This window comes from Coregonus lavaretus, assembly GCF_964263955.1.
Source record: "Coregonus lavaretus genome assembly, contig: HAP1_SCAFFOLD_2730, whole genome shotgun sequence".
NCBI lineage: Eukaryota > Metazoa > Chordata > Actinopteri > Salmoniformes > Salmonidae > Coregonus > Coregonus lavaretus.
This window is the reverse complement of record NW_028166663.1, coordinates 1-25,663: the sequence shown is the minus strand read 5'-3', so window position 1 is coordinate 25,663 and position 25,663 is coordinate 1. Positions and strand designations below refer to the sequence as shown.

General features: G+C 42.4%; 2 protein-coding genes across 2 annotated transcripts; both read right to left on the bottom strand.

Annotated features, from left to right (window-relative positions):
- Positions 1 to 8,509: 8,509 nt before the first annotated feature.
- LOC311114438 (outer dynein arm-docking complex subunit 3-like) lies at positions 8,510 to 16,992 on the bottom strand (the record flags this gene model as incomplete). Its single annotated transcript, XM_084189690.1, has 14 exons — positions 8,510 to 8,640; positions 8,767 to 8,851; positions 9,739 to 9,888; positions 10,062 to 10,218; positions 10,487 to 10,647; positions 12,272 to 12,418; positions 13,152 to 13,274; positions 13,672 to 13,797; positions 14,102 to 14,203; positions 14,385 to 14,420; positions 14,588 to 14,767; positions 14,897 to 14,974; positions 15,197 to 15,318; positions 16,914 to 16,992. 14 exons carry the CDS (start codon positions 16,990 to 16,992, stop codon positions 8,510 to 8,512), a joined length of 1,677 nt encoding a protein of 558 aa, XP_084045816.1.
- A 238-nt stretch (positions 16,993 to 17,230) lies between these two features.
- On the bottom strand, positions 17,231 to 25,660 carry LOC311114440 (choline transporter-like protein 2; the record flags this gene model as incomplete). The annotated part of the gene is made up of 9 exons (XM_084189692.1): positions 17,231 to 19,143; positions 23,375 to 23,459; positions 23,705 to 23,793; positions 23,921 to 23,991; positions 24,194 to 24,267; positions 24,505 to 24,608; positions 24,805 to 24,899; positions 25,114 to 25,376; positions 25,607 to 25,660. Coding segments are annotated over 9 exons (948 nt in total), but the record flags the coding sequence as incomplete, so codon positions are not given.
- Between the last annotated feature and the right edge of the window lie 3 nt (positions 25,661 to 25,663).

Here is a 25,663-nt window from a genome sequence, read left to right as displayed (position 1 = left end):
CTCTGCCGCCTCTCTTTTGTTTTCTTGTTGGCAAATCATCAACACTGGAGAGATGAGCCATGCTTCTGGCTTTCTGTGTGCATCGTACCTGTATTTCTGGCAATTAATATATAAGGAAATAATAGGCCTACAACTATTAAGATAAAAACGTTTTTGACCATCAACTATATAGAGACAATAGTTTGTTTCTTACCTGCGAATATCTCCACATTTCATGTTTGCATTGATTTTTAACCAGGGCTGATAGCATGTTTCGTTATCATTTCACATGATGGTCATTTCATAAACGTTGTTTTGATTAGAAGTCCATGGCAACTGGCCTCATTGACAGAGTGTGTGGAGCGGAAGGGTAGTTCAATTTAGGAAAACACAGTTGTACAATGACTAATTGATTGCCTAGCTAATTATCTTAAAGAGGCAGGGTACCTGTTAGTCTCCCTCTCGCTCTCTCTCAAGTCATCAGGTTGGATAAGGGCATGAGGTACCTTGCCTTGAATGATGTTCAGACAGGTTGTTAGAACATTCTCTTCAAGAGAACGAAAAATGTAATTGGGGTTGCTATGTGGACAGGTACAGAGTGAAGAGAACAAACAATGTGGATTTTGAAACCTGAAACATGTGTTCTGGAATGTCTGCTGTGTAAAATAGTTTGGGAGGTATGTCTCGTTGGCTACTTTCACACAGGCAGCCTAATTCACATAATTGGGCTGCCTGTGTAAATGCAGCCATTTAACCTCAGGCAGACAAGTGTGCATTTACACAGGGAGCCTAACTCTGACCTTTTTCCACTAACTGGTCTTTTGACCAATCAGATCAGCTCTTTTGCCACTAATTGGGCAAAATATCCGAATTGGGCTGCCTGTGTAAACCAATGTAAGCCTATGAGTTATGCCACTCCCTCGGACCAGTCGGCCACCTCGGGCTGGGCGAAGTCGGCCGTGGGGGCGGTCCACTCGCCCTGGAACTCCTCCTTGCCAACAGCCTTCTCGGCCGTGGCCTGCTCCTCCTTCTCAATGAGTTCTATATCCAATTGATATGAACTTGAACATTTTGTATTATGTTCAAAAAACTAAGATTGAAAGCACACAAAAATCATGAATTTTTTAAAGCTAAGATTAATGGTATAGGCATATAATTTACATTCAAACTTGAAAAGTGAAAATGCAGACGCTTCAAAACCTTATTCCTTATGATGTATTTGTTGACTGTCTTTTTTGCCATTTATGAATGTGTTATTCAATGCATTTCTATGGGCTATACTAGTAAAGGCCAAATTCAATATTGTATCAAATATATATTTTTATATATTTACACTTTTATGAATTAAAAGCCTGTTATATTAAATGAAGTGCCCTTTAATACAGACCACATGGAGAATTTAATAAAACTGCAAAGTTGTATGTCACATTCGTTCTATACATTTAATATGTAGGCTAATGGGTGTGTATTGTGTGAGAGCAACCAATTGAAATCTAGCCCTAGCTCTGTATTAGGCCCTTTGAAATGAGGTCAACATTGTTCCCTGTTAGGAGAACAAAAGTAAATGGTGTATATGTGTTCACCTGACCCCCACCACTAAATACACACCCATTATGCCCTGACCTTTGTTCTGTCTCTCTGCTTGGCATTCACCTCTTACTTTCTGTAGCTGCATTTAGTGATACTGCGTCATAACTTCAGTAACTTCAAACGCCCAATCTAAAGCAAACACATCCTTTTCTTTCTTGTTGCGTCTGTGGAAAATTGTTTATTGCTTAAACATTGGTCGCTAAGGCTTGTTACAGCCCTTTGAGTGTCAATAGTGAAATATCTGATAGATTTGCAGGGGCTGCAAAACTACAAAAACGACTAATTGAAACCTGTTCTCATTAACCAAGCAGGCTAAAGCGATTTCCAAGTATGTTCCTTCTCAGTACTATTACAGTACACTGTCTGAAACATCATGTTGTACACCATGCATGCCAGGCATTCATACTGTCAAACTCACACAACAAAGAACGCTTAATCCCAATGACTCATTCCGCTGGTTTGTAAAAGCTTTTGTCCCCCTGCTTGTCCCTCACCCCCAGCTGTCACTGTCTCGTTACATAAGTCACAAAGCCAGCATCATGTGAGCGAGCATGGAGAGAAGAAGGGAGAGAGAGAGGGAAGGAGTGGAAGAGAGAGAGAGAGAAAGGTGGGGGGTGGGGGGGGAGAGGAGGGAATGAAAAATAGAGATACGGAGAGAGATGGCAGTGAGGGAGGGGAGAGAGAGTGAGAGTTATTGGTTCATATCTCTGATTCTACGATATGAGGAAAGATTGTCCCATCAACAAGGTGTTGGAAGTAGAGGACAGTATCATTAGTCATAGTTCAACTGAAGCACTAACAACTGGGTCGTTACACCAAATTAGTGCCTTTTGCGTCCATTTGATATTAGTAGAAATTGTGCGTCAATATTGAATTTTAAAAGCCTGTTAAATGAAATGAAATGCCCTTTAATATAGAATTCAATTAATCTGACTTGCTAGTGGCAAAATTCAGCATTTTGACATGTCCCTCCGTGCATCCTCTGTGACTTCTAGGAAGATTTTAACTCACTTAACCCCAACATTTCTCCAAATGTCTCTGGTTTTAATATGGTGAAACTTTTCATTTTTAAATATATATTTTTCTCTCAAAATAAACATTGAACATCTAATAGTGAAATCATAGTGTAAAAGTAGATGGCTGATTTAAGATGAAATTGTTAACCCTGTCACGGTCAACCTTGTTACTTTATTTGGCACTTAATAGGCACTTAGTATATAGTATTACATTTGATTTAACCTCTTGAGATGGGAAAATGTGTTTTTATGTGTTTTTATGAAGTTGAATGTTGAATGTAAAAATTAGGTGACCAAGTTACACTTCTCAAAAGGCAATGAATTGGTGGAACGACCCAACTAATTGAATGTCAGGCATAAAGGAAAAATCAAAAAGAGAAAAAACATTTTCTTAATTAGGTCAATAGAAAGTCTAATCATAGCACAAGGGTGTAGGCTATGGCTCAGACTGACAGAAAGCATGTCCTTAGATCAGTAGCGTGAGGTTCCCTGTAGTTCCTCAGATGTGAGGTGTGTCTTTCCTGTAAGCCAACTTATGTTACACATTTTCTCATGTCAAAAATGGACAATAGCACTCGTTTGTTAAGTAGTGTAGTGTATTGCATCGTAAGGTGACCCCTTTATTCACAATAGATGGTTTTGGACCATAAAGAGAGAAAACCTAAAGAACAGAGACAGGTGACCTGCTCTTACAAAACCAAGTGATGCTTTCATACTATTCACAATACCTTAGGTATATAGCGGATGTGTCAATACAATTGGTACCGGTAGTTTCATTGAAATACACTTTATTGTCAGAGGAAACCGTCTTCTCAGTTTCAGGGTGTGTACAGTACACTAATTAAAGTTGGTGTTTGGTTTCATACTGTAAAGACGTACAGTACATGATGGCGTGATTGATGTGTAAAGACAGTAGTCATAAATTCTAATGAGACAGAATATTAATGTGAGTAATAGTGAAGGAAATGTTTTGGTTGGTAGGCTACTATGTTTGGCATGACAATGACCATATGATTTGGCAAGACAGTACAAACAGATCTGAGAACAGCCCAGCCTTTTCTTGCTAAGACAGAGGAAGTAAATACAAACAGTACAAAATAAGAGAATATCTGTTGTGCCAACAAGAAGATGCCAGACAACATTTGTGTTGTCACAACATGCCCTGTTATAAATTGAGTTTATTTTACCAGCTTTAGGTAGAAATAAAGGAAGCATAGCATTACTTAGTAATTCAGCACTTTGTTCTGTTGTACAGCACCAGTCAAAAGTTTGGACACACCTACTCATTCAAGGGTTTTTCTTTATTTTTACTATTTTTTACATTGTAGAATAATAGTGAAGACATCAAAACTATGAAATAACACATATGGAATCATGTAGTAACCAAAAAAGTGTTAAACAAATCAAAATATGTGTAATAGTTGAGATTCTTCAAATAGCCACCCTTTGCCCTGATGAAAGCTTTACACACTCTTGGCATTCTCTCAACCAGCTTCACCTGGACTGCTTTTCCAATAGTCTTGAAGGAGTTCCCACATATGCTGAGCACTTGTTGGCTGCTTCTCCTTCACTCTGCCGTCCGACTCTTCCCAAACCATCTCAATTGGGTTGAGGTCAGGGGATTGTGGAGGCCAGGTCATCTGATGCAGCACTTCATCACTCTCCTTCTTGGTAAAATAGCCCTTACACAGCCTGGAGGTATGTTGGGTCATTGTCCTGTTGAAAAACAAATGATAGTCCCACTAAGCCCAAACCAGATGGGATGGTGTATCGCTGCAGAATTCTGTGGTAGCCATGTTGGTTAAGTGTGCCTTGAATTCTAAATAAATCACTGACAGTGTCACCAGCAAAGCACCCCCACACCATAACACCTCCTCCTCCATGCTTTACGGTGGGAACTACACGTGCGGAGATCATCCGTTCACCCACACTGCGTCTCACAAAGACACAACAGTTTGAACCAAAAATCTCAAATTTGGACTCCAGACCAAAGGACAAATTTCCACCGGTCTAATGTCCATTGCTCGTGTTTCTTGGCCCAAGCAGGTCTCATCTTCTTATTGGTGTCCTTTAGTAGTGGTTTCCTTGCAGCAATTCGACCATGAAGGTCTGATTCACACAGTCCCCTCTGAACAGTTGATGTTGAGATGTGTCTGTTACTTGAACTCTGTGAAGCATTTATTTGGGCTGCAATTTCTGAGGCTGGTAACTCTAATGAACTTATCCTCTGCAGCAGAGGTAACTCTGGGTCTTCCTTTCCTGTGGCGGTCCTCATGAGAGCCATTTTCATCATAGCGCTTGATGGTTTTTGCGACTGCACTTGAAGAAACTTTCACGTTCTTGAAATTTCCGTATTGACTGTCTTAAAGTAATGATGGACTGTCATTTCTCTTTGCTTATTTGAGCTGTTCTTGCCATAATATGGACATGGTCTTTTACCAAATAGGGCTATCTTCTGTACACCCCCCCTACCTTGCCATAACTCAACTGATTGGCTCAAACACATTAAGAAGGAAATAAATTCCTCAAATTAACTTTTAACAAGGCAAACCTGTTAATTGAAATGCATTCCAGGTGACTACCTCATGAAGTTGGTTGAGAGAATGCCAAGAGTGTGCAAACCTATCATCAAGGTAAAGGGTGGCTATTTGAAGAATCTCAAATATAAAATCTATTTTGATTTGTTTAACACCTTTTTGGTTACTACATGATTCCATATGTGTTATTAGATTCAGTCGCAGGCTGATTTTTTATTTAACAGATGGTCAGGGGACCGGAACATAATTACAAATAATTTGTAGACCCGCGAGCCGCCAGTTGGGGAACCCTGTACTAAATCATTAGAGCAGGAGTGCCGCATTCGGTCTTCCACGAGGTCCGGAAGGCCTCACTTTAAATTGATTATATTTCCTCGCCGTCAAAATTAGCAACAAATGGTCCTCTATCCATTGCTTTTGGAATTTCCCCATGCTCCCTGACTGTCTAGCTTTCCTTCCAATGACGGTTAGGAAGCTGGACAGAGTGAAGAGACTGTAAATGTAGGTCCATTATAATTTCCAAGGCTCGACATTAAGGTTTTTCCGCTTGTCCGGGGCAAGTCAAAAAATTAATTGGACAACCAGAATATATAGATTTCAGCAACTAAAATCACAATATCAAACAATTACTCCGATCAGAATTGGATCAGGCAGCGCACAGCAGGGCAGTGCATGGTTGACATTGAGTAAATTGCCTATATTCCTATTTGCTATTGCCTATTTCAATAAATATGTTATATTTACACAAAGCAAGTTGCTCTGCTGCCCATAATGATTTACAACCCATCACAAGACACACAGCCAGCGAAGCTCGTTGACTGTGTCACTCGCTCCATCTGCATGCTTCGGCACAAACAGGTTAACATTTTGTTTTTTATTATTATTATTTATTTTTATTGTGATTTATCAGGGGGTGCTGCAGCACCCTCAGCACCCCTAATTCCCGCGGCTATGTGTACTTCACTCATTTTCAGTCACCCTTTTGGCCTATGGTGTTACAGACCTTTTTTGGGTGGGGACAAGTGACTTCAGCTTTCGGACAAGTAAAAAATCAGTCCTACTTGTCCCAAGGACAAGTGGCTAAAAAAGTTAATGTCAAGCCCTGATTTCTACACAGTTTCAATTTGGCTTTAGTCATTTCAATGGCGTAAAAAAATATATACAACAAAAAACACCTGCGGGCCGGATTGAATGGGCTCGCGGGCCAAATCCAGCCCACGGGACGAATGTTTGACACCCCTGCATTAGAGCAATCTTAAATATCCAAAGATTGTGTAATTCTTCAAATCAAGCTTTTTATTGATTTTCATTCCTATTTTGATTACAATTTTAGAATCTACAAATCAGTGGTGTAAGTGGGAAATCAATTATTTTGTGATCAACTGCTTGTGACAAAATCAAGTCTTGCATCCCTAAAGTAGCTAATGTGGTGATTGCATGGTACTATATGATCTGCCACCACAAAAAAAAACGTTCCCCTAGCTACAGTATCTCCCCTAAATATACACTACCGTTCAAAAGTTTGAGGTCACTTAGAAATGTCCTTGTTTTCGAAAGAAAAGCAATTTTTTTGTCCATTAAAATAACATCAAATTGATCAGAAATACAGTGCAGACATTGTTAATGTTGTAAATGGCTATTGTAGCTGGAAACGGCTGATTTTTTATGGAATTTCTACATAGGCGTACAGAGGCCCATTATCAGCAACCATCAGTCCTGTGTTCCAATGGCACGTTCTGTTTGCTAATCCAAGTTTATCATTTTAAAAGGCTAATTGATCATTAGAAAACCCTTTTGCAGTTATGTTAGCACAGCTGGAAACTGTTGTGATGATTAAAGAAGCAATAAAACTGGCCTTCTTGAGACTAGTTGAGTATCTGGAGCATCAGCAATTGTGGGTTCGATTACAGGCTCAAAATGGCCAGAAACAAATAACTTTCTTCTGACACTCGTCAGTCTATTCTTGTTCTGACAAATTCCATGCGAGAAATTGCCAAGAAACTGAAGATCTCGTACAACGCTGTGTACTACTCCCTTCACAGAACAGCGCAAACTGGCTCTAACCAGAATAGAAAGAGGAGTGGGAGGCCCCGGTGCACAACTGAGCAAGAGGACAAATACATTAGAGTGTCTAGTTTGAGAAACAGACACCTCACAGGTCCTCAACTGGCAGCTTCATTAAATAGTACCCGCAAAACACCAGTCTCAACGTCAACAGTGAAGAGGCGACTCCGGGATGCTGACCTTCTAGGCAGAGTTGCAAAGAAAAAGCCATATCTCAGACTGGCCAATAAAAAGAAAATATTAAAATGGGCAACAGAACACAGACACTGGACAGAGGAAGATTGGAAAAAAGTGTTATGGACAGACTAATCAAAGTTCAAGGTGTTCGGATCACAAAGAAGAACATTTGTGAGACGCAGACCAAATGAAAAGATGCTAGAGGAGTGCTTGATGCCATCTGTCAAGCATGGTGGAGGCAATGTGATGGTCTGGGGGTGCTTTGGTGGTGGTAAAGTGGGAGATTTGTACAGGGTAAAAGGGATCTTGAAGAAGGAAGGCTATCACTCCATTTTGCAACGCCATGCCATACCCTGTGGACGGCACTTTATTGGAGCCAATTTCCTCCTACAACAGGACAATGACCCAAAGCACAGCTCCAAACTGTGCAATAACTATTTAGGGAAGAAGCAGTCAACTGGTATTCTGTCTATAATGGAGTGGCCAGCACAGTCACCAGATCTCAACCCTATTGAGCTGTTGTGGGAGCAGCTTGACCATATGGTACGTAAGAAGTGCCCATCAAGCCAATCCAACTTGTGGGAGGTGCTTCAGGAAGCATGGGGTGAAATCTCTTCAAATTACCTCAACAAATTGACAACTAGAATGCCAAAGGTCTGCAAGGCTGTAATTGCTGCAAATGGAGGATTCTTTGACGAAAGCAAAGTTTGAAGGACACAATTATTATTTCAATTAAAAATCATTATTTCTAACCTTGTCAATGACTACATTTCCTATTCATTTTGCTATATTTCCTATTCAAACTCATTTCATGTATGTTTTCATGGAAAACAAGGACATTTCTAAGTGACCCCCAACTTTTGAACGGTAGTGTACATTTACTGTGCATTCCATTAGTTAATAAGGAATATAATTATTTAGCTAACTGAATAATTATATGAGAGGATTAAGATTTCACTCAAGTCCCCTATGCCATCTCAAGCAAAGGCATTTTCACTCAATCCAGGGCACAAATAAGACCTATGACCTCACACTAAACACAAACTCAAGGCCGCTCTCGTCATAGAAATATAATTACTAGAGCTGACATCCCCATTCTAGTAATTATATTTATTGTGACCTCTAGCCAGCCTAACTGATCTAGGATCAGAGCTTGCCCTTTTTCTTCTTGGTCCTGGTCTTCCTCTTAGTCTTGGAGTCGATGATGAGCTGAGACTGGTGCTTCAGTATCGCCCTGGTGATAATGTCACCCTCGTCGTCCCCGCTCTCCTCCTCTTCTGAGAGGGAAAAGAGAAAGAGGGATTGAGAGAGCGAGCGAGAGAGAAAGTCTCATAGTCATCGTTTTTTAAAATGTTACTGTGTTTGTGTGTGTGCGTGTGTACATGTGTCTGATCCTATCTCACCATCATATGGGTCCTGTCTCTGAGCCTCAGGCAGCTTGATGCGGGTGTTGTAATGGGGCAGCTTCCCCTCGATGCTGGCATGGAACTGACGCAGCACCACAGACACAGACACAGAGACAATCAGACAGTTGTTCTCAGTCTGACCTCATAAGATGTGAAAGGGAACATTTTATTCAAGCAGGTCTGTTTATTCGACCATAGGAGTTGGCTATAAAGCACCAAGATCTGGGACCAGGGCTTATGCCTTCAAAATGCAAAGGCATACAACTTGAGACCAGTCAAAGTCAATGCCATTAGAGAATCCCAGACAGACATTGTTATATCACAAGCGCTAACGGTGTACCACCACCCGTACCCTCTGACTCTTGGAACACTCACCAGGGGGTGACTTCAAGGTTGCCGGCTGGCTGTGGCTCATTAACAATCAAGATCAAACACCTAATGGCTGTATTTCCATCCAGGTACAGATAAGCTATTCAAGCACCAGTGCACAGATTAAAATAACATGGGCTGTGTGTAGCATCTAGTCTGGCTGGTGTGGCTGGCAACCTTGGAGTAGAGTAGTGAATGGATGGAAAATAACCTGATGGTATTCAGGTCATAAAGCTTTACCCTGGCAGGACCTATTGGAGTAGGTGCTCCATATACTGTCTAAAACACCTGTCTGTCTCTACAATACCCAATTCACTGTTGGGAGCAGCAATCACTGAAAAATAATGAGTATACACATGAGTGTACTGTCAAACTGCCGTGGTCTAAGGGGCTTATTCCCATTCATTCAATTTCTATGGCAGCAACAATCAATGTTTAACGAATAAGGAAGAGTCCTATCCCTGATCCTCTCCTCCCTCTCCTCCTCCTACCTCCTCTTCCTCCATCTCCTTCATGATGGCGGCCAGGTCCTTTCCCTCCCCCTCTCCCTCCTCCTCCTCCTCCTCCTCCCCATCTCTCCTCCCCCTCCTCCCTCCTCACCTCCTCTTCCTCCATCTCCTTCATGATGGCGGCCAGGTCGTTCCCCTGGAGCTCCTCCTGCAGTAACAACAGCTTCTGTTCTGACTGGGACAGCAGCTCCACCACGTACTCCTCTGAGCCGGGGGGCAGCTGGGGGGCAGGGCCCTCACCCTGGAGGAGGGGAGAAGGTGTTTGAGGACAAAATTGACATAATGTTTCTGAGCACCTTCACATTTTTTTACAAGGTTGCCCAATGCAACTTCATCTAAACATTTAAAGATCTAAACAATTTGACAGGTCTCGGGTCAGTGTACATTATATTGTTAATGGGGTCTTCTCTGTACCAGTTTGATGTGCTGCAGTTTGTCAGATAGGTGTTCCACCCCGGCCCGGACCGTGTTCAGGGTACGGGTCAGCCAGTCCAGACGCTCCTTGGCGGCGTCGCGCCTCCCCTGCTCTGCCTGCAGGTGGTGCTTACAGTCTTCCAGCATCTGCTGACCACTGTAGAAGAAAGGACAGTAAGAAATATCCATCAGAATTACATTACAGACACACTCAACTCTAGGAGAGGAAACTTTCAGACCAACTTTTGTACCACAACTTGACAGTTAGTTGCTTGATTGGTCTTCTCCCACAATTTACAATCCCCCAAGATCGGTTCTGAGGTTCATTGTTTTAATAAATAATCAGCATCCACTTCCAACTTCTCTGGCCTGCTATGTTTGCTATGTAATCCCTAACCCTTGACCTCTAACCCCTGTCCACTGACCTGGAGAGCTTGGCCTCCCCGGAGTACTTAATGTCCTGGAAGTGTTTGTGCAGACGGTCCCTGTCCTCCTTCAGCTGTAGCAGGGTTCTGTGGTTCTCCTTCTTCAGATCCTCCAGGTGCTGCTGGGTGTCTCCCTGGGAGATGAACCTCTCCACCACCTCCTGCATAGGGACACAGAGATATATGAACACACACACATACACACACAGGCAGATATATACCACAATTCAGAAGTTTGGACATACCTACTCATTCAAGGGTTTTTCTTTATTTTTACTATTTTCTACATTGTAGAATGCTGGAATGCTTTTCCAACAGTCTTGAAGGAGTTCCCACATATGCTGAGCAATTGTTGGCTGCTTTTCCTTCACTCTGAGGTCCAACTCATCCCAAACCATCTCAATTGGGTTGAGGTCGGGTGATTGTGGAGGCCAGGTCATCTGATGCAGCACTCCATCACTCTCCTTCTTGGTCAAATAGCCCTTACACAGCCTGGAGGTATGTTTTGGGTCATTGTCCTGTTGAAAAACAAATGATAGTCCCACTAAGCGCAAATCAGATGGGATGGCGTATCGCTGCAGAATGCTGTGGTAGCCATGCTGGTTAAGTGTGCCTTGAATTCTAAATAAATCACAGACAGTGTCTCTAGCAAAGCACCCCCACACCATCACACCTCCTCCTCCATGCTTCACGGTGGGAACCACACATGCGGAGATCATCCGTTCACCTACTCTGCGTCTCACAAAGACCAAAAATCTCAAATTTGGACTCATCAGACCAAAGGACAGATTTCCACCGGTCTAATGTCCATTGCTCGTGTTTATTGGCCCAAGCAAGTCTCTTCTTCTTATTGGTGTCCTTTAGTAGTGGTTTCTTTGCAGGAATTCGACCATGAAGGCCTGATTCACGCAGTCTCCTCTGAACAGTTGATGTTGAGATGTGTCTGTTACTTGAACTCTGTGAAGCATTTATTTGGGCTGCAATCTGAGATGCAGTTAATTGCCGATTTCTGAGGGTGGTAACGCTAATGAACTTATCCTCTGCAGCAGAGGTAACTCTGGGTCTTCCTTTCCTGTGGCGGTCCTCATGAGAGCTAGTTTCATCATTGCAATTGATGGTTTTTGCAACTGCACTTGAAGAAACGTTCAAAGTTCTTGAAATGTTCCGTATTGACTGGCCTTCATGTCTTAAAGTAATGATGGACTGTCGTTTCTCTTTGCTTATTTGAGCAGTTTTTGCCATAATATGGACTTGGTCTTTTACCAAATAGGGCTATCTTCTGTTTACCAACTCTACCTTGTCACAACACAACTGATTGGCTCAAACGCATTAAGAAGGAAAGAAATTCCACAAATTAACAAGGCACACCTGTTAATTGAAATGCATTCCAGGTGACTACCTCATGAAGCTGGTTGAGAGAATGCCAAGAGTGTAAAAAGCTGTCATCAAAACACTTTTTTTGGTTACTACATGATTCCATATGTGTTATTTCATAGTTTTGATGTCTTCACTATTATTCTACAATGTAGAAAATAGTAAAAATAAAGAAAAACCCTTGAATGAGTAGGTGTGTCCAAACTTTTGACTGGTACTGTAGATGAATACACACATACATGCGCACTCACAAGCATAAATAGGTGAAAAACACACAAAACTTGCATACACCACACATGGATACAGTAGGTGCATAAATAAACTAACACACGTACACACCTGCATACAAAGACACACAAACCCACTCAAAACTAAAGAATCATATATATTACAATGACCTCCTCTCCGTACCTGTGTGTCAGTGACCCCTGTGGCCTCCTTAATGCGTCTGAAGGCTTCTTCGAAGGTGGAGATGGCCCTCTCCTCCTCCCCCAACCCGGTGGCACTGCGCTGGGCCTCGCTGCTCAGCTCGTCTGGCTGCATGGCTGCACGCTGGGCCTGGAGGGAAGGGGACAGACATCAGGACAGACATTTACTCTGTAGACAAAGTGAGATGGAAGAGGTGTAGATATATAGCTAAATAGAATGGACACAGCACCTCGTTTTATTTTCCTTGATATGGGTACGCCCAGTGCCGTTTCTAGGCATAAGCGACATAAGCGGATGCTTATTTGTATTTTTTTTAGGAAGTCAGTCGGGGTCTCAACTTACTGTTAGTTAGAATAGTAGAATACACAAGGTGCAATTTCAAAATGTGGTTGTGCATCAGCAGTTTGTCTCGTGTTATGTCAGTCACTGACAGTCACTCAATTAGCCATGTCAGCTAACATGTTATAGATTGCTAGGTAAGTTAGGTAAGTTGCTATCTAAACCTTGTAGTATTCCTGGCCGAATTACTGACTGGGCAAGCAAGGCACCTGCCCAGGGGCCAAAATGAGTAGAATCACATATGTTTTAATACTGCAAAATGTTCTATCTGCCCCAATTTGTAGAATTGCAGGACATTAACTTGACATTTTTTCAAGAGGGTGGCCACTGAAATGTTTTGCCCGCTAGGTGGGGGAGGCCCCAAACCAAATCTCACTTAGGGCCCCCAAAATACTATAAAACAGCCCTGGCTACACCTAATATGGCGGCCGGTCCATCCATCATGGAACTTTGACTTGAATAGGAATATCCATTCTTGTCATTGTTATTCTATGGATGTAACTGTAAAGTGGTGGTGACCCACCCTTCTCTCCACTCTCTCAGCCTGGGCCTTGCGCTCCTCTGCCTCCTTCTTGTAGCGGGTGAGGATACACTCTCTGTCCTTCCTCTCCCTATACATCTGGTCTTCTTGACGCTGCAGCTCTGCCTGAGAGAGAGCGAGAGAGAGAGAGAGAGAGAGAGAGAGATAGAAAGAGAGAGAGATAGAGACAGAGAGAGATAGAGAGAGAGAGAAAGAGAGAGAGATAGAAAGAGAGAGAGATAGAAAGAAAGAAAGAGATAGATAGAGAGATCAAGACAAAAAAAGCATTAAACTCACAACAAATAGCTGTAAATGCAGACAGCTGGACTTCACATGATGGACACATCAATGACTATATGGTGATGCATGAGGAGGAGAGGTACGTGACGGTCCTCAGTTACAATAATAATAACCATGCTGGTCACATTGGCAGTGTTTTTGGAGAGACGTGTGTGTGTGTATGTGTGCTGGTCACCTTGGCAGTGTTTTTGGAGAGGCGTGTGTGTGTATGTGTGCTGGTCACCTTGGCGGCGTCTTTGGAGAGGAGTGCGTCACTGTTCATGACCTGCAGGTCCTTCAGCTCCTGTCTCTGTCTCAGGATCTCAGCCTCTAGTTTATCCAGCTGGGACTGGAAGGTCAGGCTCTCCTCCTAATTATAATATATGCCATTTAGCACACTCTTTTATCCAAAGCTACTTACATCAGTGAGTGCGGGTATGGGTAGCCCCAGCGGGAATCGAACCCACAACTTACCCACTGAGCCAAACAAGACAAAGAGCGAGGTAGGCTACTTTATCATCTATTAGGAAATTAGAGTAGGTCATGGAAAAGGATTCAACTACCCAAAGAGCACATTGGAGAGGGTTTGCGGCCATGGCTTGGTTAAATAAGGTTAGATGTGGGGCGAGTTAGCGAGACAGCACAAAGAGATCTGGGACCAGGCTAAGACTAACCTGTAGGTGGGCCTTTAGTTTCAGATAGCCCCTCATGATGTGTTCAGCCTCCTGGCACTTCAGCTGGGCTTTCTCCAGACGATTCTCCAGCACCCGCAAGTTCTGGAAGATGACACACACACACACACAGGCAGACACACACACACAGGCAGACAACACACACACACTTATAGATGGTTGATTGATCCTGAGCTGGGCATGCTAAGTGTTTGAAAAGTTTCTGATTGTGACTAGACTGGCTAGAATCAGAAGGGTGAGGCAGCATGGAAGGAAGGAGCGTAACCTTTTGGGGATGCTCCTCAGCCGCCTTTCCTTCACTCTGTGGACCAAGGGCAACACATCAGTCACCTCCACTATATTCATACCACTATATTCACTCATTTGTGTGTGTCAGTCAGTCAGTCAGTCAGTCAGTCAGTCAGTCTGTCTGTCTGTCTGTCCTGCACTATATAGGGAATAGGGTTCCATTTGTCTCTATAATTGTACCTTGGCCTCCTCGTTGCGTCTCTCCGTGTCTCTCTCTGGTCCCCTGTTCTCTAGCTTCATCCTCTGGTACTGTGTCTGTAGGTCCTCCAGGCGACGGCGGTACGTCTGGGTGGTGTGCTTTAGAGCGTTCAGCTTCTTCATCTTGTCACACACCTTCTGGTCCAGCACCTTGAGAGCAGCCTGCTCACCAGGATGCAAAGTAGAGTAGAAAAGAGTAGATCATCTTCATTATCCCCAACGGGCAATTTGCTTTACATCAAAATATACATACAACAAACGAATATAGCCATGTGTTAGCGATGTCCCCACCTTCCCTGACATGTTTCTGAAGGCAGCTTTCTCATTGCCTCGGCTTTGGAAGGCCTCCTTTATCACATGCTCGTCCCCCTGGATGAGAGAAAGAAAAAGCTCTGTAACAGGGAAGGACTACCTCAACTTGTCCAATAATAAACACTCCTTTTCATTTTCAGTTCCAAAATGTTTTGTTACGATGCACACTAATGAATACAACCCTGCACTCCAAAGTTCTAACAGGGAAAAACAACCTGGGATGTACAAGTTGAGTATTGAAACCAATACATTTTTGATAGAATAACCAGTTTTACTTACAGCAAGAGCGTCTGCCAACTTCTTGTGTAGTCTCTTGTTCTCCTGCCTCAGCTGAAGGATGGAATCCCTGTTTTTCTTGATGCTGGATTGAGAAATTTCATAGTATGCACTTCTGTCGCCCTCTGTTGGACGAATTCACAATTTAATTATTTCAGCATCCCCTGACTGACTTTTGGCCATCTCTTAGTCTTATTTAATGAAACAGTGAATTAGCTACACTACATTACCAAAAGTATGAGGACACCTGATCGTTGAACATCTCATTCCAAAATCATGGGCATTAGTATGGAGTTGGGCCCTTTGCTGCTATAACTGCCTCCACTCTTCTGGGAAGGCTTTCCACTAGATGTTGGAACATTGCTGCAGTGACTTGCTTCCATTCAGCAACAAGAGCATTAGTGAGGTCGGGCACTGATGTTGGGCGATTAGGCCAGGCTCGCAGTCAGCGTTCCAATTCATCCCAAAGGTATTCGATGGGGTTGAGTTCAGGGCTCTGTGCAGGACAGTTAAGTTCTTCCACACCGATCTCGACAAACCATTGTATGCTGTAGCGTTAAGATTTCCCTTCACTGGAACTAAGGGGCCTAGCCCAAACCATGAAAAACAGCCCCAGACCATTATTTCTCCTCCACCAAATTGTACAGTTGGCACTATGCATTTGGGCAGGTAGCGTTCTCCTGGCATCCGCCAAACCCAGATTAGTCCGTCGGACAGGCAGATGGTGAAGCGTGATTCATCACTCCAGAGAACGTGTTTCCACTGCTCCAGAGTCCAATATGGCGATCTTTACACCCCTCCAGCCAACGCTTGGCATTGTGCATGGTGATCTTAGGCTTGTGTGCTGCTGCTCGGCCATAGAAACCCATTTCATGAAGTTCCCGACAAACAGTTTTTGTGCTAACGTTTCTTCCAAAGGCAGTTTGGAACTCGGTAGTGAGTGTTGCAACCGAGGACAGATGCGCTTCAGCACTCGGCGGTCCCATTCTGTGAGCTTGTGTAGTCTACCACTTCGCGGCTGAGCCGTTGTTGCTCCTAGACGTTTCCACTTCACAATAACAACATTTACAGTTGACAGGGGCAGCTCTAGCAGGGCAGAAAGTTGACGAACTGACTTGTTGAAAAGGTGGCATCCTATGATGGTGCCATGTTGAAAGTCACTGAGCTCTTCAGTAAGGCCATTCTACTGCCAATGTTTGTCTATGGAGATTGCATGGCGGTGTGCTCGATTTTATACACCTGTCAGCAACGGGTGTGGCTGAAATAGCAGAATCCACTAATTTGAAGGGGTGTCCACATACTTTTGTATATATAGTGTATTTCATAAAAAGTTTAATATCATTGGCATTTTTGGTCCCAAACTGTTCCCCATTACTCAATTAATTTTAATGGATAGGAAGATAGCATTTGACTATTTCTAGCAACATGGCCTACCCATCACCTGACCTTGCAAAATGATTGCAACAAAGTAGATAGCTAACATTCTATCTTTCATCATAGCTTCATGTGGTCATATATTTCCCAGTGAGAGTAAAGTAACCTCACAGATGGAGGTAGCTAAGAATCTTTAGTATAATGTTAGCAAGATAGTGCTAATGCAAAGTCTGAATTTGCTATTCAACATGGCGTTCACACACGCACAACTAGGCCTAGCTATTTAACTAGCATTCGTACGTTACCGGTACCAGCCTAGCTAGCCTGCTGCAACTACTTAACCTACCAAGAAGTTGAATTTTCCTCTGCAGTTCTGTTATTTGGTCATGAAGGGGCGGCTTAATGACCTCGGCGCTGAACGGCATTTTCAGTGTGCACTAATCACAAACTAATAATCGACTTTAGAAATAGCTCTAGCTAGCATTAGATTCAAACCGACGCACTTTTAGGTAGTTTTGTCATTGTATGGGCGGATTTGGCGTGAAAACACCTTCGGTCAGAGCCTCTCGTTGCCTAGCAACCTGTACACTGACTTTCCTATCAGGTCGAGGCTCGAGACGGAACACAAACTAGAGCAAACCGAGCAACAAAGCAGCACCGGCTAGACTTCAGTTCACTTTAATTATGCATTTTTCTAGATACAACAACTTTCAATAATAATTTAGTATGTAGCAGTAAAAAAAAAAAAAAAGCTTTATTATTTACAACACATCCTGCTCGAAAAACACACGTTTACACAATCCTCTTGAAAATTAAATATACAAAAGCATGCATTTGAGATAAAGTCAATGGTCCATGCCAGCAGGCCAAATTTCACATATTTGTCTACTTTGGGGTGGCAAAGTCTAATGATGATTTTCATTTAGGTCCATGTCTGTGGGTTATATTTTGGTATGATACCCATGATTCTGAGGTAGTTAAATGTGGGTATCACTGCATTTTATGTTATGACCCTGTTAGTTGGGCCAACAGGATTGATGGTATGAAATAATTTTGTATTATCAGGGAACAATCTTCTCAAATTAGGGAATTTGCTATGTTATTAACTTCATAATACAACATATTAAGGTATGAAACAACTGGAATGGTAATGACATCTCTATGGGCCCATCTTTGGGGGTCAAAGGTCATAAATGTATGCATTTAGGGGTATATCAATACAGAATGGGAAGTATACAAATATATAGTTATGCTATTTGTAACATTGTTGTTTCAATGATGAGTCAGTCTAGGTAAATAATTTGATGAGAAGGCAAAAATGTACCAAATACCATGTTTTAAAGATGAGATCCACCCAATAGAATGTTCCATTGTTGTTTGATACAGTCATTTTCAATGAGCATGTGAACATTCCAATTTGCCTTAACATTTATTTATCCGCCTGCGAACATTCTATTGCATAGACTATGTGTGGTCCTCTGTAGCTCAATTGGTAGAGCATGGCGCTTGTAACGCCAGGGTAGTGGGTTCGATCCCCGGGACCACCCATACGTAAAAATGTATGCACACATGACTGTAAGTCGCTTTGGATAAAAGCGTCTGCTAAATGGCATATTATTATTATTATTATTATACAACAAGCCATATAAAGGTGTGAAAAACATAGAAAGCTACTCTTTTGGAGTGGGTATCATATATCAATGTGTTCATAGGAATGGGGGAAATAAGATGAGACTATTAAACCTGGGGTGGCAACAAACCTTCTGTCCCAAAACTAATACTGCATTCGGACATGTTTTCTGCATATTACAGTAAATATACACTGTAATATGCAGCCTTTATACAACGCTCAACAGTAGCAATAGTGAAAAATAATATTATTAACAAACCTGATGCAAAAATGATTTAGCATTTAAGCAAAACCTTTTTGTAAATGAAATTTCAGAAAATCTATGTAATTCATTCTACATTTGAGAAAACTGACAAAAACCTGGAGAATTCATGTAAAACGGTATTAAAATGGTTTAAATTGAACACATAAAACACTTAAAAGTTCAGAGTCAGCCACAAACAAAAAATTAATAAAAGGAATCAAAGTTTTGTAGGTTTTGTAAGTTCAAAGTGAGTTTCAAGAGGACTGTTTCAAAAGTAAAACAGCCTAGCCAAACAAAAAGGCACAACAAAAATTCTAATAAAACATGAACAGATTTACATCTTAAAAAATTAAAAATATTCTAAGCTCCCACTGTGTCATAGACACCTTCTGTGGGAAACGCAATGGGATATGTTGGCTACTCATTCAGACCGCTCTGCTTGTGACAATGGCATCCTTCTGTAGCCATACAGTATCATGATCTTAAGGCACATTCTATACATACAGCACACTGCGCAGGCAAGGCGGCTTCTCTGTTCTCCTCACACACACATACACGCATGCACACACACACACACACACACACACAGTTAGTCTACAGTCTTGGTCTGATCCTCATTGGACTTCTTCAGAATGGTGAGAAGGTTCTGAGACATGAAGTAGGGTCTCTCTGCAGTTCCGTCGTTGCGTTCCAGGTCTTCCACTGGAAAATCAATGAATTTATGAAACAACAATAAGAGAACCAACCATTGTCAAACTCAACATATCTTCAGGTAAAACAGTATCCTATTCCTAACAACATAAAGGGATGGTTTCACAGACACCGTCTAAGCTTAATCCTGTACTGAAAAGCTTGCATTGATGAAAGTGCTTTTTTAGTCCAGGACTAAATTTATTAAGTCTGTATCTGGGAAACTGTCCCAAAGTGAATAGAAACTCACCATTGTGTCACTCTCCCACTGTCCTATCATCATTTGATATGATTACATTTGTCATTTACATGCAAAAAAACGGTCTTGTGATCAATACAACAAACTTTAATCGACAGCTGCATCCAACAGAAGCAAACTGAGTCGAATGTATCATATATAAGTGAAATACTACATCAGCTAACATGTTTACAATGTGACACACACTGACAGAAACAGATAGAAAACATTGACATTAGGTTGCAAGGTTAGTTTTGATTAAGCACTCAATAGGCAATGTTACTGAAACACCATGCAGCACAGAGGTAGGAAGAAGAGAGTGAGAGACAGAAAGAGAGAGAGACAGAAAGAGAGAGAGAAGTAAACAAAGGTAAATAGAGTCAGTAAACATTGAACAGGGCTTGCAGGGTCGTATTCATTAGGCCATACAGCGGAAAACGTTTAAAAACGTTTCGCAACGGAAAACAAAAATAAGTGTTTCTTATTGGACAAGTTCAGGTAGTCCCTCCCCATTTCAGCTAATTTGCTTCCGTTTCGTGCCCAGTTAATACCACTGGAGGCTACTGAGGGGAGGACGGCTCATAATAAGGGCCGGAACGGAGTAAATGAAATGGCATCAAACACGTTGAAACCATGTGTTTGATGTATTTGATACCATTTCACTGATTCCGCTCCAGCCATTACCAAGAGCCTGTCCTCCCCAATTAAGGTGCCACCAACCTCCTGTGGTTAATACGACCCAGATCTGAGAGGTTAAAACAATTGCATCACAGCAACACAATCACAGCAGTTAAGCCAGTCTGAAATTCCAAGACAAGTACAGTGAGGGAAAAAAGTATTTGATCCCCTGCTGATTTTGTACGTTTGCCCACTGACAAAGAAATGATCAGTCTATAATTTTAATGGTAGGTTTATTTGAACAGTGAGAGACAGAATAACAACAACAAAATCCAGAAAAGCGCATGTCAAAAATGTTATAAATTGATTTGCATTTTAATGAGGGAAATAAGTATTTGACCCCCTCTCAATCAGAAAGATTTCTGGCTCCCAGGTGTCTTTTATACAGGTAACGAGCTGAGATTAGGAGCACACTCTTAAAGGGAGTGCTCCTAATCTCAATTTGTTACCTGTATAAAAGACACCTGTCCACAGAAGCAATCAATCAATCAGATTCCAAACTCTCCACCATGGACAAGACCAAAGAGCTCTCCAAGGATGTCAGGGACAAGATTGTAGACCTACACAAGGCTGGAATGGGCTACAAGACCATCGCCAAGCAGCTTGGTGAGAAGGTGACAACAGCTGGTGTGATTATTCGCAAATGGAAGAAACACAAAATAACTGTCAATCTCCCTCGGCCTGGGGCTCCATGCAAGATCTCACATCGTGGAGTTGCAATGATCATGAGAACGGTGAGGAATCAGCCCAGAACTACACGGGAGGATCTTGTCAATGATCTCAAGGCAGCTGGGACCATAGTCACCAAGAAAACAATTGGTAACACACTACGCCGTGAAGGACTGAAATCCTGCAGCGCCTGCAAGGTCCCCCTGCTCAAGAAAGCACATATACAGGCCCGTCTGAAGTTTGCCAATGAACATCTGAATGATTCAGATGAGAACTGGGTGAAAGTGTTGTGGTCAGATGAGACCAAAATCTTTGGCATCAACTCAACTCGCCGTGTTTGGAGGAGGATGAATGCTGCCTATGACCCCAAGAACACCATCCCCACTGTCAAACATGGAGGTGGAAACATTATGCTTTGGGGGTGTTTTTCTGCTCAGGGGACAGGACAACTTCACCGCATCAAAGGGACGATGGACAGGGCCATGTACCGTCAAATCTTTGGTGAGAACCTCCTTCCCTCAGCCAGGGCATTGAAAATGGGTCGTGGATGGGTATTCCAGCATGACAATGACCCAAAACACACGGCCAAGGCAACAAAGGAGTGGCTCAAGAAGAAGCACATTAAGGTCCTGGAGTGGCCTAGCCAGTCTCCAGACCTTAATCCCATAGAAAATCTGTGGAGGGAGCTGAAGGTTCGAGTTGCCAAACGTCAGCCTCGAAACCTTAATGACTTGGAGAAGATCTGCAAAGAGGAGTGGAACAAAATCCCTCCTGAGATGTGTGCAAACCTGGTGGCCAACTACAAGAAATGTCTGACCTCTGTGATTGCCAACAAGGGTTTTGCCACCAAGTACTAAGTCATGTTTTGCAGAGGGGTCAAATACTTATTTCCCTCATTAAAATGCAATTCAATTTATAAAATTTTTGACATGCTTTTTTCTGGATTTTGTTGTTGTTATTCTGTCTCTCACTGTTCAAATAAACCTACCATTAAAATTATAGACTGATCATGTCTTTGTCAGTGGGCAAACGTACAAAATCAGCAGGGGATCAAATACTTTTTTCCCTCACTGTAGTTGGTGGCGTTTCAATACAATACATTGAGTCTAAAAACGTGTTCTTGGCTGGAGGGAGCATCTATATAATTGATACAAAAAATAAATACCTACATACATATGTAATAAGACATAATAAGCATACAAATTAATAATTACATCCTGTACATACACATTGATTCCATTGGAAATCCCATTTTCATATCAAAGGATATCAAAGGATTTTACCATTTGGTGTCAGCTGGTATCAATGTAAACATTGTTAATTTTCACCGTTAGTTGAAGTTCTGTTTGGATTGACTGTAAACATTGTAATAGTGGATTCATAGTGCATTCATTACTCATTAACTCATGATATTAAGACAATTAAATATTAATAATGACATTTGTAGTAGTCAGGCACAGGTTCAGCACTCACAGATCTACAGATCCTCACGATAAAAAAACAACACTGTCTAAAACCAAACCAACACAATAAATTAATAATAAATAGATAAACATAACAATATTTTCAAGCTACAGAGATGCACTGGGTTTTTGATCAGCCTTTTACAACCACAGGACCTTGTTAAAACCAGCTACCTTTACGTTAAAACAACCCTATGTGTGAATACAATAAATGAGCACTGTGAAAAGTCTTGCATTTAAAAGCTGGTCATACATTTAACTGTTTCAAATCACACAGTCGTTAGCATAGAATTACATATTAGCATAGAATTACATATTAGGTCGTTAGTAACAGGTACTGTATACTGGCTCCATACGGCACATGTTATATGAGTAGGGCCAGGAGTTTTTCCTGTCCTAGTTATGAGGTTTACCAAGCTTCACGTCTCCATGACAACATTAACTACTACTCCTGGGGTGTAGAAGGAGGGTCTTTAGGCTCCGCCTCTTGAGGTTTCTTTTCCTCTGTCTCTTCCTTTTCAGGTTCTGTCGGCTGGTGATCCTTCTCTTCAGGCTTGTCCTCGTTTGATTCCTTTTCTTCCACTCGTTCCTCCTCTTCTGGTCCCTTCTTTTCTAGTTCCTTCTCTTCAGATTTCTCCTCTTGTGGTTCTTCCACTTCCGCAGCTTCGGTCTTCTCCTTCAGAGGTTGCTCCTCTTCGTTGACCTGCATGAACACATCTTGGCGTTTCAGTTGTATCTCTCCATCTTGTTCTTTCAGTGGTACCTCCTCCTCCAGGCGAACTTCGTCCATCTGTGTAGGTTCACTTGGGTCAGCGTCTGGCTGTTCCGTACCATCTTTGTTATCCTCTTCCTCCGCCATTTTGGTTTTGGAGAGAATCTCGTGAAGCTCCGGAGACATGAAATACGGCCTTTCTGGGGAGCCGTCGTTTCTCTCCAGGTCTTCGCCTTCGTTGTGTGTGTGTTTGATGTGTATTATGGGGTTAATGTTTGTTCGGGTTAGTGGAAAAAAAGAACAGAACCAAAAAGTGTGGAATAAGAAATAGTGAAGTGTGAAATAAGGAGGGAAGAGACAAACAGAAGGAAAAGTCAGAAACATGACAGGCAAAAGAGGAATCTCAGGTAAAAAGAGCATTTCAGGTTTGGAAAGTTGTGTGAGTGATTAAAGAGTATATTAATAAAATAGGATATTACTCACAGAAGCAGAGGAAGAGTGTGTCCACACACATGGCGTACACACTGAAGAATCCATGGGCAATCAGGTAGGATCCCACCACCACCGTCTAGGAAGAGAGAAACAGTTACACACACAGTGTTGGAATCAATACAAACACCACTTACAGACACGCTATGGCAGTGTTTCTCAGCATTTGGATCCGTAGACTGGTCCTGGGATAATGCTGACCAGTTTTAATGTAAGGGTCCTATTAATAAGTATGACCTTAGCTTACCAATCCCTAGCACAATGAACGTTGAGAAACATGGCTCGATGTAACAGTATAAGAGTTCATTCAGGCCTGTCTCTCACCAGAATGGGAACCCAGTAGTAGTTGAGAGAGGGTGCAGTCTGCTCCACAGCCTTGATCCTCCCAGAGAAGAAGAAGAAAGAACAGATTCCTAGAAAGAGAAGAAGAGATGCATATGATTAGGATATGAGGGCTTACTGAAAGGTATCACAGATGGTGGGCAAACTGTACTAGGTGTAAATTAAGTCTCTCTGCTTGTGTTTCTGAGGATCACTTACCCACAATTCCAACGATGAGGAGCTTCCCCAAAAACAACAGAAAGTCAGTCACCTTGTCCAAGACAGCCACCCTGAGAAGCCAACAGAGAAAGGAATCAAAAGAGACAGAAAACCAAAGAGATAAATGTATACTGTATATATGAATGGAGACGTGGAGTTGTTAAAGATGCTATTGCTCTTCAGAAAAGGTCCCAAAGGCTGGGGTTTGTGAAGGAGTTGTGAAGGAGTTGTGAAGGGTTTATGAAGGGTGTCTCAGTAGTCAACAACACTCACCTGATTATATTTCTCATGAGGAGGAAGAAGGCATCTCTGGCTGAGGTACAGAAGCTTTTACCGTATATCGCCACCTAGGGGAATCATGTGGTGTTACATACAGTGTCAACAGTCTTTAATTCACACAGTTCACACAGTCTTCAATTCACACAGTTCACACAGTCTTTAATTCACACAGTTCACACAGTCTTCAATTCACACAGTTCACACAGTCTTCAATTCACACAGTTCACACAGTCTTCAATTCACACAGTTCACAGTCTTTAACTCACAAAGAACTTCAATTCGCACAGTTATGTAGATGAACTCACCATGATGTAGGCATTTCTGTTGAGGAACTTGATGAATTTCTCCAGGCACCAGAAGCAGCACTTCAGGCAGCTGAGTAGGAACTTGGCAAAGCGATTCTGGGCAGCTAGTGGGTTAAATAACAACAAACAGGAGATAATAATCTGTTCCTATTCATTTCGACAACAACCATCTATTAAAATGTAACAGTTAGTAGTGACATTTATTTTTTGGTCCATTTCCCACTGTATGATGTCAATGAGGAAGTATCCCAGTTATCCACGTCTGAGAATGGAACAGGATATGTGAGAACACCACCTCACCTTTCAGCTTGTGGTCCAGGTACTCCAGCAGAACCCTGATGACCTGAACCAGAGACAAGATGAGGGAGCCGAAGGCCAGGGAGCCTGTATGGTATCTAGACAGGGGGAAGAAGGTCAAAGATGGTGCCCAAATTATAGGTCTCTCACTAACTCTCCACGCACCCCTCTCTTTCCTTCACTCACTCACACACACATTCCCCTCCCCCACCCACATGCACTGTTCCCACACACACACACCACACACATGCACCCCCCCCCCCCCCCCCCCCCCCCCCCCCATCCCACACACACACACACTGCCCCTCCTACCTGAGGGCTCGACCGAGCGAGGAGAAGATGGGGTTGGCTGGGATGTCGTCAGGCTTCTTAAAGGCCCAGTAGTAGGATGCGAAGGCACCAGCCAGGGTCACCTGACCCAGCGCCGTCACAAAGTTAGCGCACCAGAAGAAGAGGAACACGTTGTAGAACTGGAACACGATGAGGTATTTATGGTAGTAGGTCTCTCCTCCGTAGAAGGCAAACAGGCACTCGGCGTCCGGGCACTGTGCTGTGATGTTGGTGGTGTTGAAAGTCTGAGGAAAGAGAGGGGAAACTCTCTGTGATATTGGCACTTCTGCTGGTATTAAAGGAGTAGTCCACTCAAAAATACAAATTCATGGTTATTTATATTCAATAAATGAGGAAAAAAGCCGTTTTTGAACACTATATACATATAGAATAGAAGGAACATATACACGTTTTTTTATTAAGTCTGACATGTAAACAGGCAGATATGTAAGAACAGAGACATCTCATGGCTCACCTCGGGATTGCAGGTGTCTCTGGAGTACTCACACACAGTGGTGTTGAACACTTTGTA